Here is a 15,627-nt window from a genome sequence, read left to right on the forward strand (position 1 = left end):
AAGAAGGGTTTTTTTGTTTTTTATTTTTGTTTCTGGCTTTTTGTGTGTGTGTGGTTTTTGTTTCTTTGTTTCTTTTTTTGGGACAGGGTCTTTCTGTGTATTCTCAGCTATCCTAGAAGTTACTATGCAAACTAGGCCAAACTCAGAGATCCACCTGCCTCTGCCTTCTGAGTGCTGGGATTAAAGCTGTCTACAGCCATTTTTATTTTTAAAAATATTATGTCTTCTTAAAATGCTAGCTACAGGGTACCCTTTGAATATTTGGCAAAAAAAGGAAACTTGCATTTTTGTGTGTTCTAATGATTTTTAAGAAATATTTGGAACAATGGCTTCAGCATTTATAGGCTCCTTCTGTCATTTGAGATTCTGAGTATTGTGGGTTTTTTTTAAAAAAGATTTATTTATTTATGTATATGAGTACATTGTAGCTGTACAGGTGGTTGTGAGTCTTCATGTGATTGTTGGGCTCCGGTCAACCCTGCTCGCTCTGGTTGGCCCTGCTTGCTCCAGCCCAAAGATTTATTTATTATTATGAATAAGTACACTCTAGTTATCTTTAGATGCGCCAGAAGTGGGCGTCAGGTCTCTTATGGATGGTTGTGAGCCACCATATGGTGCTGGGATTTGAACTCAGGACCTTTAGAAGAGCAGTCAGTGCTTTTACCTGCTGAGCCATCTCTTCAGCCCTGATTCTGAGTATTGCTTCTGACTTTACCAAGAACACCAAGGTCCTTTAACGATATGTATTACTATACAAAAATACTCCTTAGCAGTGTTTTAATGTCGATTAGCTTATCTGAAATACACATGTATAAAATACTGCTGTTACTGGTAGCAACGAAATTTGGGGATTTTTTTTTTCCTTAGAGTTTGTGTACAATACACATTTCTAAACTTTGCATAGAGTACAGTGAAATTTTAGACAGATGTGCTTTATGCTTGCCTTTTTAATAGCCATTTACTGGATTCTAAATGTCTCGTTTTTATATGAAACAATTGGACATAGTGCTTATGGTATTTTTTTGTTCTTGTGGAAAGGGGTGTTATAATTTTCCCCATAATTCTTACTTACAGTTTTACATTTAAAGGACAGAAATGTTTTTCTTTTTCTTTTTCTTTTTTCTTTGTTTTGAGACAAGGTCTCACATAGTCCAGGCTGACCTTGAATTTGGTAAGTAGCCAAGGCTGACTTTGACCTTGTTATCTTTTTGCCTTTACTTCTGAGTTATGGGCATTTGCCATCATACCTAGTTTTATGTTGTACATGTTAGTCAAGTATCTACCCTACCAACTGAGCTATATTCCCCAGCCCAGAAATATAATTTTTCTTAAGACAGAAAAATTTGAGCTCTATTTTATAAGGGAAGTGGTAGTATATTCTGATGTGTCTTATTACTATACTCCAGGGGGTAATTTTTTTGAGATTCATTGACGGATATGAAAAACATGTTTGTGTTTAAATAAATGAAAATTGTTAAAAATAGAATTGGCTATTTTATATTTCTACATATCCATTTTGGATTGTATAGGAAACTAATTTGATATAATTTTCTGGTTTACATCAATCAGGAATATAGATGACTGAAAACTTGAAAACAAATATTTGAGTCTTCTTTTAAAAAATAATTTGAGTCTCTATAGAGACTATCAGGAATTGTCAATGCTGACTATATTTCAAGTCATCGTGGTAAGGTATTGGGATAATTCAATTAGCAACAATTGCACCTCAGAGAAGACAGGTTATAGCTAGTGCTCAAAGCTAGAGTCCCCTCTTAATAATTTTGTTGTAAAGATAGGATCTAGCTATACAGCCTGTGCTTGCCTAAAACTTGTCATTGTCCTCCCTTGGCCCTATGGAATTACAGTTGTGTGCTATAATGTCTGGCTATAGATCGACTTTTTTGCCGTACTAGGGATCTAACCCAGGCAAGTGCTCAGAAACTGAGCCACAGCCTCTGTTTCTAGGTTGATCTTGCTACATACACAGTCTAGGCAGACCTTGAGTTCATCATATTACTATGTCTTGAACAATACAAAGAGATTACAGGCTTGTGGAAATATGGGCATTGGTACCATAACTTGTAGACACTTATTTATAATAAAAAGATGACTTTTAAAGGCAAGGTTTCTTTTAGAAATTTAATTTTTTCCAGGTCAAATACTCAGCATTTGGATTTTAGCCAGAAGAACTTGAACTTCATTCCATAAGTGATGGTAATTAAAAAAAGTCTGTATCTTGCTACAACATATCTCTAGGTTCTACTGCCTGAATTAACAACACGTATATTTACTGAACTTAGGAGAGAAAATTTCTTATTAAAATTCTTTTTTTTTTCAGTTGTTTTTTTTTTTGTTTGTTTGTTTGTTTTTTTTTTGGTTTTTCTAGACAGGGTTTCTCTGTGTAGCCCTGGCTGTCCTGGAACTCACTTTGTAGACCAGGCTGGCCTCGAACTCAGAAATCCGCCTGCCTCTGCCTCCCAAATGCTGGGATTAAAGGCGTGTGCCACCACTGCCCAGCAACATAAATCAGTTTTCCTAGATAGTTCAGTTAGGAGATTTTATAAACTAGTGGTTTATAGTTTGTTTAGACCACTATATAAGTGATCCAAGATCTTAAATGCTATGTATTAGTGCGATATTTTAATCTAAATTTTTTAGAAAATGTTATCTTGACTATTGACTGAAACTGAAAAAGCAAGAATAATTTATGAAAATTGATTATGGTTTGTGTCTGTTACTACTTTTCTATTTCCTTTGAAAGTAAAGCTGGTTTTCTGGATGGTTCTTTGTGGACCTGTTCTTCTTTATGTTTAATGAAGACTATTATAAGAAAATACATGAAGGGCTGGTGAGATGGCTCAGCGGTTAAGAGCACTGACTGCTTTTCTGAAGTTCAAATCCCAGCAACCACATGGTGGCTCACAACCATCCATAATGAGATCTGACGCCCTCTTCTGGTGTGTCTGAAGTCAGCTACAGTATACTTATTTATAATAATAAATCCTAAAAAAAAAGACATGAATTAAGACAGGGAAAATTGATCATACCTTTTAGCGGTGTGTTTTATAAATGCCTGAGTGTGATCTGTACGAGTGAAAAGAGAAAACTAATCCTCTTGGGCAGCTTTTAAACACAAATACTTATTTTTGACTTCCTCAGATGTTGGGTAAAACCAAGTCTTAAATAGAGACTTCAGTGGTTATCTCCTGGAAGCTTCTGAAAGTTTGGGTTTAGTAGTCATATCTTTTCAGAATTCAAGATATTTATTTACTGCTAGGATTATATATTTCTAATTCCTTCTGTGTAGAAACTGACAGGTGCTTAAAGCAATTAAATGATAAAATATAGTCATTTTCCCCCTTAGGAAGACTATCACTACTTTTAACAGTGCATGTATTAATTTAAAGATTCTTTAAGGTGGACTTTTTAATTAAAAATAGAATAAATATTTCTAGCAAATGGCAGGAGTTGATTTGAGAAGAATTAGCTCTACAAAGGCTTGTGTTATGGAGAAGTTTGAATTTAGTAATGCATATGGGGATTTGAGATTTTTTTTCTAAAACCTCTTAAATGTTTTATAACTTTAAGACTCATGTTCAGTTCATAATACTTTTGTTGACTCTTAAAATTTATTGTTTCAGAACCACTCATGAATTCTTATTTGGTGCTCTTGCTGAACTGGTTGATAATGCAAGGTATGTAGTCTTCCAGCCTGTAATTGCTTAGAGTGGAAACTATGGATTATCAGTACCTTTGCTCTCAGAGGACTTAAGAGAAAGACATTTTTTTTGTTGTTGTAACTCCTGAGAGACTTGTTAGCAGAAGTATTTTTATTAGCACAGTAATTGACACTTTTCTTGATTTCCTTAAATGCATTCATTGCTCTTTGTGATCTAACCTAAAGATAGGGAACTAACCACTTCCAAACCACTCTCCCTTGTGTATTAGAGCGTGATAATTGTGATAACTAGGGAATTAAGATAGGAGATTCAAACTGATGGGACACATAGGTTATAACATTAATTTGTGCTGCTAAGACGCTATGCCACTGAATGCCTTTAAAACTATGCCAGAGTTTTACATCTTCTCCCAAATACATGTTTTTATTGCAAGTGGATGTTCTTTAATCATTTTCCACTGTGAATTTTTTGTTGGTCATTTTGAGACAGGACCTCACTGTGTAACTCTGCCTGGTACTCACTGTGTAGATAGACCAGGGTGACTGAATTTACAGAGCTCCTCTGATCTCTTCCTCTCATGTGCTGTGTGCTACTATGCATGGTCTAGTATCTTCCATTGTTAGCATCAGTGTTTGGAAGGAATCATGTTTCAGCATTCACATATTTTTTTTTCTAGTGTTTAAAGAATATACATATTACTGTATAAGACCAAATAAAAGTTGGGGTTTGTTCACAAAGACTAGTTCTATTTATAGTTATATTATGAAAATATCATCTTAAGTTTTATTGAATGTAAACTAAAACTCAGATATATTATTTATTGACTTTAGTTTTTTTATTTTTGTTTTTTTTGGTTTTTTTTTTTGTTTTTTTTTTGTTTTTTTCGAGACAGGGTTTCTCTGTGTAGTCCTGGCTGTCCTGGAACTCACTCTGTAGACCAGGCTGGCCTTGAACTCAGAAATGGCCTGCCTCTGCCTCCCAAGTGCTGGGATAATTTACTGAAGGAGGAAGAGGATAATGGTTGATAGTAGAATTTGAAACATCTGCAGTTAGTGAGTGAGCTTACAATTCCTAATGTCTGTTCAGCTGACATATACTGTTAGTACTTGTTGTTTGTTTTATTGAGACAGGTCTTACTCTACAGCATAAGATCCTTGTGCCTCAGTCTCTTGAGTGTTGACATTATAGATATGTGTTATCATACTTTTTTATTTTGCTTTTGCTACTATATGTTTGTTACCAGCTTATGGAAATTACTAGATGGCACATTGTTTAACTACAAAATTCCCATTTTGTTTTAATTCTGATTACTTTATAATTTTCCCATTCAATTAAAAAATGTAACTGAATGGAATTATGTTTGAAATCGCTGCTTATTAATTTAGTGGAACTCTGCTGTTTAACTATGGCAGATAAGTTTTTGAGATACTGGGCTTCAGATTTCGTGTGTTGTTAAGGATGGCCTTAAACTTTGAATTCTCCTGTTTCTGCCGTCTGAGCACTGGGATTTCTCAGTTCTGAGGCCCACGTCACTATGTCCAATCTCAGGCTAGGGATCAAGCCCAGTATTTTGTCCCTCCATACCAACTGAACTACGTTCTCAGTTCCTCACCCTCATATGTTAAAACACATTTATGCCTTTGAGAATAGGTACATATGCAGATATGTATATCTTTTTTGTTTTATGGTTTTGGTGCTAGGATTGAACCCAAACCTTACATGTGCTAAGCATATACTCTACCACTGATCTATGTCTCCAGAGCTGTGTGAATTTTTAGTGGAATTTTTTTTTTCATTTAAAACCAATGAAAATGTGCCTGTCTTTGTCTGTACTTAATAGAAGTATACTAATATAATTCCAGGCCTTTAAAGAGATTATTTATGACAAATTTGTCTGACTTCAACTGATTGCTGGAATCTAATGAGATTTCTTTTAAGATTAGGGAAGATAAGATTGTGGGCTGAGGAACTGATTTGTTTATTGAAGTGTTTGTCATGAGACCTAATTTTTCATGGGTCTGTGGTGGGTTATACCTTTTCAATGTTGGGAAGAATGAAAAAATACATGTTGGAACATCTTTTTATGATTGCAGTAAAGTGAGTGAAGGAAACAAATATTTGATCTTGGTTTGTGTGTGTGTGTGTGCATGTGTGCACTTGTGTGAGCTGTGGGCATGGCTGCCATTCAAGAATGAGACCTGAGTCCCCAACACTCTTAAAAGCCTGGCCTAAGAGTGCATCTTGTAAGTCCAATGCTTGAGGACAAGGAAAGGAGAAAACTCTTTGATACTTGCTGGCTAGCCAGTTTAATTGAGTCTTCAGGATCCATGTTCAGTAAAAATAAGGTAGAAGGCTCAGTAAAATGGCTCAGTCTGCTGCTAAGCTGATGACCATTTTGAATACACATGGTAGAAGGAGAGAACCAACTCTTCCAAATTGTTCTCTGACTGCATGTGCTCCATGACCATGCACACGAGCACACACCACGTTAAATACATGTAAAAAGAAGGAAAAGTGGAGAGCAATGAGAAGAGGACATTGGTCTTCACATGCATACTTCACATGCCCAGGTACATTCACACATATATGAACATGTTACATGCACATGTACATATACATATATAATATTCTTAATGAACAATTTTTACAGTGAAATGAACCTTTAAAGAATATATCCAGGGTGGTTGAGCATGTAGTGCAAGTTATAGAATGTATACTAACATGCATAAATCCTGTGTTTTATCTCTAGCACTGTGTAAACTAAGTATGGTAGTGCACACTTGTATTCTCAGTGCTTAGGAGGTTGAAGCAGGAAGATCTGAAATTCAGAGTCTTTCTTGGCTACATATTGAACAAGGAGATACTAGGATGTATGAAACTCTTAATGTATCCAGGTCCTGTGTGTCATGTATCCTAAATAATTTGGAGTGCTTGAAATAGTTCATACACATGTCAGGGAAATTGTGTGATCAAGTTTTAAAAAAAAAACAAAACAAAACAGGCTTTCCTATAGCTGAATAATTCAAAATAGTATGTATTGCACTATGCATTTTGCTGATTAATACTTCATATTCTCATTTGTATCTCAAAGGTTTTTTTTCTCCCTTTAATTTTGCAGAGATGCTGATGCTACCAGAATAGACATTTATGCTGGTAAGCCAGACTTTAGACCTTATTTTACTAAACTTTCTTTTTATTAATTTTTTCTTTTTTTTACTGTACTTAAGAAGTAAGTGGTTTCTGCAGCCTGGAGATGGCAGAATTTCTTCATGTTCTAGATGGGAATGGGGCAGTTCTGATCATATATATGTCTTAGAACCTAGGAGATTTATGAGGGTAGTGGAACAGAATAGTGGGAAGTAAAATGACCCAGTATTTCTCATCTTTCTGGAAGGCAAGATATTGTTGGAATTAATTCCTCACTACTCTTGATAGACGAGATTCCTCCCTGAAAAGTTGCTGATGAGGCAGAAATGGCTTGTAATTGGTTTATAGAGATGTTGAGACCATGTATTAGGGTTCTCTAGAGTAATAGAAATTAATAGAATGAATAATATATATTATATATAATTTATATATGTATGTGTACATACACACAAGGGTGTTTTAGAATGACTTAGAGGCTGCAACTCTAACTCTAATTGGGTTCCCGTCATCCAGCAATCCAGTCCAACAATGGCTGGCTGTGAGTGGAAGAAAAGTCCATGAATCTAGTAGTCACTCAGTCCACAAGGCTTAGCTAGTCTTCAGTATACACTGGAATCCTAAAGAGGTAGGTTTTAATGGCAGTGAGGGAACGGTTGTGCTAGCAAGCTGAGAGCAAACAGGTAAAGAACAAAAGCTTCTGTCTTCCATAGCCTTATATAGGCTTCCAGCAGAAGGCATGGCCCAAATTAAAGGTGTATGTTCCTGCTCAAAATCCAGGTCAAATTCATGTGCCTTTCTACCTCAAAGGTCTGGACTAGAAGTGGATCTACCCACTTCAGACTAAGCAGAAAATCCCCCACAGGTGTGACCTCTATTTCTGAATTCCAGTTAATTCCAGATGTAGTCAAGTTGACAATCAAAAACTGCCATCACAAATCCACCCTTGTCAACTTGTCACAAAATCATCTCTCTTTATGTTGTGGTTAATTTACAAATGAAACCAATAACCAGGTCATAATAATGCCTAAATCATAACTATCCCACATATAATTACAAGCATATTATATATTTAACAAGGTCATAATTACACCTAAAATGATATAACTATCCCTTGTAAAACCTCAAAGTCATAAATTTAGAATAGGTGGAGATGTCCCTTGGGGGACATTGTTTTAGTATCTCAAGCTTAAATATAATCATTGATATTTCTTACTTGATGTTATATTGCATGATAAAGAAATTGAAAGAAAACATACATATCTGTACAAAAACATTCTTAACAAAATATAAAAACAGTTATGCCAATTATAATTTTCATTCCTATAATTGGCCATGTGGCCTTAACTGGTATTTATAACTACCTTTTTCTACTACCCATTCTATTCTACCCCTGTCAAGCACCTTATTGGGTCTTGTCCCCCTCCCCGCCCCTTGGAGGAGTGACCCACATCTTAGTTCCTGAAGGACCTGTACTTGGATTAAGCTGTTGTTATTTCCCATTGACTTAATCACAGGACCTGGTAGCACCAAGTGACACCCTAAAAGATCTTCTGCACTCCAGACACAATTCTTCTTAACTCCATTGTGCAGAAGCAATTCAATCTCCCCCATGGTAATTAGTATCAATTATCCCGCATAACAATGTTATTTTATTTTATTTTTTTAGCCTGTTGGTTTAAAGGCATTAGAAGCCCAAAGTGGCCAGGAGGAAGTCTGAGCTTCACTGGCATGTTTGTTTTGTCTCCTGGTAGAGACATTCCCCATTCTGAAACCAAAACTTCTATGTCAGCAGAACTTAGGGTTGCAAGAATAAGAGACAAAATTTTTCATAGTAGGTTCACTAGTGGTGATAGTGAGTGGAACTATTATTCTCTTTTCACCCCTTGATTCCGGCACGCATGGTTTCTGGCAGTGGGAGAAACTGTACCTTATATTGGACACGGATTCAAAGCATATACCTCCTTCTAGAAACATTGCCACAGCCTTCCAGGCTGTTGACACTTAATTGTCAGTGCAACCCTGTCTTCCAAAGGCCATTCCATCAGTATTGTAGGAACATGGTAAGACCAGTGGGTTCCATGGTTGTGGGCCCACTGCTGCCCTTCTCGCTCTGAAGTGGATTCCTAGAGCAGAAGCAATACTGTGTGGAATACCATGATGGTGGGTAAGGCCTTTCTCTAAGTCCATGGAAGGTAGTTTTGACAGAACCATTATGTGTGGAAAAGGCAAATCCATAACCAGAATAAATATCTACTTTAGTACAGAGTACGAAACAAAGTTGTCTATTCCACAGAGGAAATGGTCCAATATGGTCAACCTGGCACCAGGTCACTGTTTCTAGTCACACCAGAGATGATGCCGTATCTGAGCCTCAGTGTTGATCTCTGTGGTTGGCAGATCTGGCACTCAGCAGTGGCTGTAGCCAGGTCACTTGTTGAATGGTGAGTATCTTCATATAATTTGTCATTTGGAGATCTACTCATATACTTCTTCCCCTGATGTCTTTCTCACCAGCTTTACAATCATGCTCTTTTCAAGTTCCTGATCATCCAGCCAGTCCATTTGCTACAGCCTATGAATCAATGAACAACCATACATTTAGCTATTTCTCCTGCAGAGAAAGTCACTGCTGGTTTAGCAGTCAATAAGGGATTAATTTTCCCAGTCAAGGGTGAAAAGGCAGTATTAAGGAGTGAGGCTGAGAGAACTACTTCAAGTGAAAAAAACCCTTGAGAATTGGAAGGTTCAGTGTTCTCAGCTTCTCTAGGACCCTCTCACACATCCCAGTCTGAAGTTACAGGCTCCCATTCTCTACCAATCAGTGCCTTCCTTTAACTGTGGACACCTTCTGAGACTGGGACTTGAGTTTTTGCTGTTTTTGCCAACTCTATAAGGAGGGCTTCAGTTTGATTTCCATAACTTGAGCTCTGTGGCTTCTGGACAGAAGATTCCCTTCTAGGGCATACTTAAAACTTTTAGGCTGTTGATGCACATCTGTCAGTTTTTATCACTAAGTTCTTTTTTGTCCTTCACCATATTCTGAGATGCTAGAAGTTGGCTGATTTTATCATGGAGCTCATCCCTGTCTTTTGTCAGTTAATCCATAGATAAATTGCATAACCAACCAGCATTATCATTTTCCTTACTTCCCCCAAACTGTCATCGTTTTATATATAGGGTCACTAAATCTATTACTACTCGCAGTTCCTTAATCAATATAGTCAAATGCATTAACTCCATAGGTTTGTAATATAGTTCATGCCATGAGCTTTTAGTCTGCCACCTCCTGGAAGACAGGGAGCTGCAGAGGCTTTGATCATTGTAGCTGCTGATTCATTGAAAAGCCAGTTACAGATACTTATAAGATTCATCCATACACTTCTGTTGTTCTAGAACTACTTCTGCTACCAAAATTTGCATTAGTCAGGGCAAAAGGCAGCAAACGCTCTGTCTTCCAAGTCCTTATGTAGGCTTCCGGGCAGAGGGTGTGGCCCAAGTTGAAGGTTGTGTGTTTATGCTGCAAGATTCAGATCAAAGTCAGGTGCCCTTCCACCTCCTAGGTCTAGACTAGAGCTGGGTCCACCCATTTTAAACCAAGCAGAAAATCCCTCACAAATTTGCTCTCCGTTTCTGGATTCAACTTGATTACATTTGGTATTACCTGGAATGAAAATCATAGACCATCTCTTTGAAGTGTTAGGCTTAAAACTAGACACTGTGGCAGCCTCTGCTGTTTTACTTCATTGGCTCTGCTGTTATATTTTAAGGTCATCTTTCTTCCAGAGTGATGGTAACAATGAAAGAGTTTATAGTCATTATCATTGACCTTTAATTTACTTTTTAAGTAGGTTTTTTTTTTCTTCTGCCTATTCAGTATTTATAGCAACACCCATTTGGGTCATTTTGATATTAAAACCTTGAAAAATAGAATTGAAATCCATTCTTAAATCCATTTTGTTTAATGTGATATATTTTATTGACACTCTTCTTTGAAATCTGAAAGGTTTTTGGTCTTATTTTGAGCAACATGTCTAGCTTTTGGAAGTCTGAGTTTATGTGGAACATACAGTTATCAGATAACCTTCATGGAATCACTTGATAAATGGGAATAAAACATAGAACCATTAGTGTTATATTATTAGGAAAACTCTCTAGATAGATGAAGTATATAGACTAAATTATTTGGAGAAAAGAATACATATTAGTGTCCTGCCAAAATTCTGGAAGCCTTCTGTGTTTGTTTGTCTGTTTTATTTTTTTATTTTTTTCGAGACAGGGTTTCTCTGTGTAGCCTTGGCTGCCCTGGAACTCACTTTGTAGACCAGGCTGGCCTCGAACTCAGAAATCCACCTGCCTCTGCCTCCCAAGTGCTGGGATTAAAGGGGTGCGCCACCACGCCCTGCTGAAAGCCTTCTGTTAAAAAGGCTGCCAAAGTGGTCGAAATACTTTGGGTTTGTTATTGTTACTTGTTTTTGGTTTTAGACAGGGACATGCTAATTAGCTTTTTAGTCTTAGATGAAAGTAAAAGAAAAAAGTAGTATAGTAAGAGACTTCAAGATGATGATTGCTCCTACATAGTGCTGTCTTTCCAAACTATAGCTGAGTTTGCTTGTAGGAGTGCTGACAGTTACTTCTCAAAGAAACAGTGAATATTCAAACTATTATCCAGAGGATTAAGAAAAATGAGCCTCTACTTCAAGTGATATTGAAGGAACACATCCCTATAGCTTGAGTTCTTATAAAAAAAAGATCATCTTTGTTCCCTTCTACCACCTTCACTGGGTAAATTTTAGAAGTAAATCCAGGAAAATTAGATTATAAACGAGTGCTTAGTGTGCTTCTTACTTGCTTTGGGAAAAGTGCAGAGCCTTTGAAGCGTTTGCTCTAGGAACCTAATGTCCGATTGAAGATGGCTACAGACAGATAACCAGACCTCGGGACAGTCATGAATGTAAGAAGCTGGGCATTGTGGTACATGCCATTAATCCCAGCCCTCTGAGGGTAGAGGCAGGAGGATCATTCCAATCATCTCTGCTATGTGGGGAGTTCAAGGCCAACCTAGGCTCTATGGTCAGACAGTACTTATAAGCCGAATGAAGAAACTTACCAAAAAAAAAAAATTCACTCTCCCCATAGGAAAAAAAATTAAGATAAATTGAACTAGGAGAATTTGAACCCACAGTTGAAGTGCTGTGCTGAAATAATATGGCAGTCTTACCCTAGCACAAGGGCCTAGAAAGTAACGTCTTGAATTATTCAAGGAGTTTCAGTGGTCTTGGGACTTTTCAAACGCATTTAGCTCCAGTTTTTAAATCCTAAATCAGTCTTCACATAATTTTATAGCATAGTATACATTAGTATGCATAATATACATCTCTGGGCAGGTGCTAAGACAATGCTGCCATCATGCTCTGTACCTTACCTAGTTCCAGTCTTCATGTGACACTGCTTTTTATAGATGGGAAATTGGAAGACTTTTAATACTTTAAAGACAGGAACAATAAAAACTCTTGTTCCTCCTTGCCACATTTCACTTGGATTATCTAGATTTTGATAAGAGGTACTTACTACCTTAGGGAGGAATGTTCTCATCTACCAGGATCTAACAGGGACAGCCTTCGCGAACTTTGAAGAGCCATTTTAGTGAGGGTTCAACCTCCTGAACATTGAGTGATACTTGAAAATCTCTGTGGTTTATGTTCCATCTAAAATAGTATTTTAATTTACATTAGTTTGTCTATTTAGCAGAGGGTAGTCATGACTCATTTAGTTTCACCCTGAGGCGAGGACAAAAAAAAACCCGTTTAAAACAGATTTGTCAGGATAGATAATTGCACAACATGACTCTTTAGGGAGTGCGCTCCAAAGTAGCCTTGGGCTTGACCTTAGATTATTTTACACAGACTTCCTCCTTTTTAGTAGACTTTTGTTCTTATTAACTTTTATTCTTGTGCTGAGCAGTGGCCCATGAACAGCATCCCTAATGGGGAGATTGATGTTAGTGGTTTGTTTGGGATCCCTGCTTCTACTTCTGCTTCACTCCCTTCTCTGTTTTATCTCTACGATCTGATTTCCATTGTTTATGTAGACTTCATTGAGTTAAAGGGCACCTTGAAACTTGGTATGGTCTTTTTCCTTATTTGAGAGTCTTTTCTCCATTATTACGACCTGCTATGAGTTGCCACTTGGCACTGCATATGACGCTTACTAAGGAAATATTCATCTACTTACTGGTGGCTACTGTCTGTTATATCTCCTTCCTGTTAGCCATGAAGCCCTGCCACAGCTGCTGTGTATCTTAACTGTTAGAAGACAGTAGTTCTGACCTGGCAGGTCTAGCCCAGAACCTGTGTCTTAAATCATCAGTTTTTTCAGGGGCTTGTATCTAGGAAAGGATGTGACACAATCTGCATTTAGTCTGTAGTGATCATATATAAACACAGTAGTGGCAGCTGCCACCATTGTACTCAGACTCCATCTGGCATCATCATTTGAATGTTACCTCGAACTTAAATCACAAAGGAAGATATCCTGTTGAGTTTGAAAAGTTGATGAGGTATAGTACATAATAGACTACTTAAATGACTTGAGATCCATGGCATTGGGTAGATGTAAAGAGATGTAAAGAGAGAAGATGTACACATATAAAAAATATGCATATTCGATGATCTTGAGTGTGGTTCAATACTGGCCCCTTCCAATAAATTCTTGGAAGCTTTGTTGTGAGTTAGAAAGCACCAAACAAGCTCAAGGGCTCTAAAGTTTAACTCATACTAGCTTAGTACTTTTAGAAGAAACTAGATTTAACCTAACTCTTTTTACCAGGCTTCACTTTGGGTCACCTTTTGTTTATATCTAGGCTGTGGCCCTATTAGTGGTAACAGCTGAGTAATGGCGGCCTCTTCTTTTATAGAGAGGCGGGAGGACCTTCGAGGAGGATTTATGCTTTGCTTTTTGGATGATGGAGCAGGAATGGATCCAAGTAAGTGGTTATATGATGATTGTTTCTTTTGTGGAGCATAACAATTTACTATTAAAGTTGCTTTTTTGTGACCTCACTCTTGTGGCTAGAAGATCCATCTGGGGAATGAAAAGCCTGTTGCAACATCTCAGGCTTAATTACACTGTGTGTTTGCCAGGTCTTGTCCTAACATGGGAGGTGTTTGGATAACATGAATGTCAACCTGAAATCAGTTAGATTACCTTTCTCTTGACAATGCATTTATCAGCTTGTGCAACATCCTGGAGCCATAACTACTGAGGCTTCTTCCTCTGAGACTCTTAACCATGTTCTCATAACAGCACAGGACACTGTGGTGGTATTGATGGGCCAAGCAAGGATTACCTTCTTATGTGGAGAGAGGTTTTGCTGGTGTACAGCCATGCTTGTATTTAACTTGATTCATATTGCTAATTTTGAGAGGTCTGAGAAAGTAATGCTATTTTTTTTCCCTCTTGTTAACCATTTGAGGTGATGCTGCTAGTGTGATCCAGTTTGGGAAGTCAGCCAAAAGAACTCCTGAGTCCACTCAAATTGGGCAGTATGGCAATGGATTAAAATCGTACGTATATTGGAAGCCTAGCATAGGGCTGGGTACAAAAATCAGATGGTGGATTCTTGCTGTCTTCCTTTTTGTTCCTCTAGGACTATTAATTTGAAGCAATAGGAGAGTCAGAAACGAGTGGTGATTGGGGGTAGTTAACTGTCTAGCTGAAATTGCTCAGTATATTGATTAGTATGAATATCTAAAACATTATTCTCTTGAGCTATCTCTTTCCTCTTATTGAATATTTATATCCTGTAGTTGAGGGTGTGAGTGGTTCCCTTCTGGGGCTGGAGCATATCTGAGATGGCAAGGGAATCACTTCACAAAGTTATCAGTATGCTTATGCCAGGCACGGGGGATCCAGAGTGAATACAAGAAACACAGGATTTTTCTCCTGGAGCTAACTGTCTTATGTGGACATCTTGCAAGGATAGAGGAGATCCATCTAATACCTTCAATCTATTGATCCCTCAGACCTTGGTTTCCAATTGTTTAGTGCTTGGAATGTGTTGTTCTGGTTTGGAGTAAAGCCCTGAGAAAAGGGATTTCTATTTCTGAAATACTTACTTCCAGCTACACATACCTTTCAGTGGAATAAGATTTAGTGGAATTGGAGTTTGTGCAAGTGGAATTATGAGTCATGTTCCAATCTTGCTGTGGAAACATGTTGTTTTATTTGAGAAAGGGTTGTGGTTTGATCTGTCAACAGCCTTGATTGGGCCTTAAGTGAATTGTGCCTTGGGTGTGGAGAAGGGAGTGCTTCCAAAGTGTCCAGGGTTTCTGGGCTTTGATTTCTTCTCAGGACAGGAACCAAATGTTAATAATAAGCACTTAACCATGTGCCAGGAGGTACTGTGCTAAACTTCATATGGATGATATCATTTTAGCCTGTGATAGGTGGGTTTTATTAACATTCTCAAATGAAAAAAAATTGAGATGTATAGGAGTGAATTGACTTGCCTAAGAGTGTACAGGTGTTCCTCACAGAATGAAGATATATCTCACAGAGTGAAGATATGAACCAGATCTTTCTGATTAGAAAATGGAAGTGACTGTCCAATTCACTTTGGTCAGACAAAGGTTCAGTTCTTAATCCAGCCATTTAGTCACTAAAGTTGTGATTTCTTATAAATTATCATACTTATCAAATAGTTAACGATTAAATGTTATTACTGCTTTGAGAGTCCCCAGTCTGTGATCACAATAGAAACTTCCCCTAGAGGATTCTAAAAAGGTAATCTAAGACCTATGAA

At 37.5% G+C, this 15,627-nt stretch overlaps 1 protein-coding gene across 5 annotated transcripts in view; it reads left to right on the forward strand.

The window, feature by feature from the left end:
• The window catches only part of Morc2a (microrchidia 2A), a 41,289-nt gene that overhangs the window by 5,842 nt on the left and 19,820 nt on the right, over window positions 1-15,627 (forward strand). For 4 of the 5 annotated variants that reach the window (XM_011243775.3, XM_006514871.4, NM_001363202.1 and 1 more), the window contains 4 exons: window positions 3,642-3,695; window positions 6,799-6,833; window positions 13,741-13,809; window positions 14,299-14,389. In XM_011243775.3, the coding sequence (XP_011242077.1) occupies window positions 3,642-3,695; window positions 6,799-6,833; window positions 13,741-13,809; window positions 14,299-14,389 (249 nt within the window). Of the gene's footprint in view, window positions 1-3,641; window positions 3,696-6,798; window positions 6,834-9,120; window positions 9,269-13,740; window positions 13,810-14,298; window positions 14,390-15,627 lie in introns of those variants that run through there. The other variant, NM_198162.2, reaches the window with a different exon arrangement.

The sequence above is a fragment of the Mus musculus genome, chromosome 11 (genome assembly GCF_000001635.26).
Source record: "Mus musculus strain C57BL/6J chromosome 11, GRCm38.p6 C57BL/6J".
NCBI classification, from domain to species: domain Eukaryota; kingdom Metazoa; phylum Chordata; class Mammalia; order Rodentia; family Muridae; genus Mus; species Mus musculus.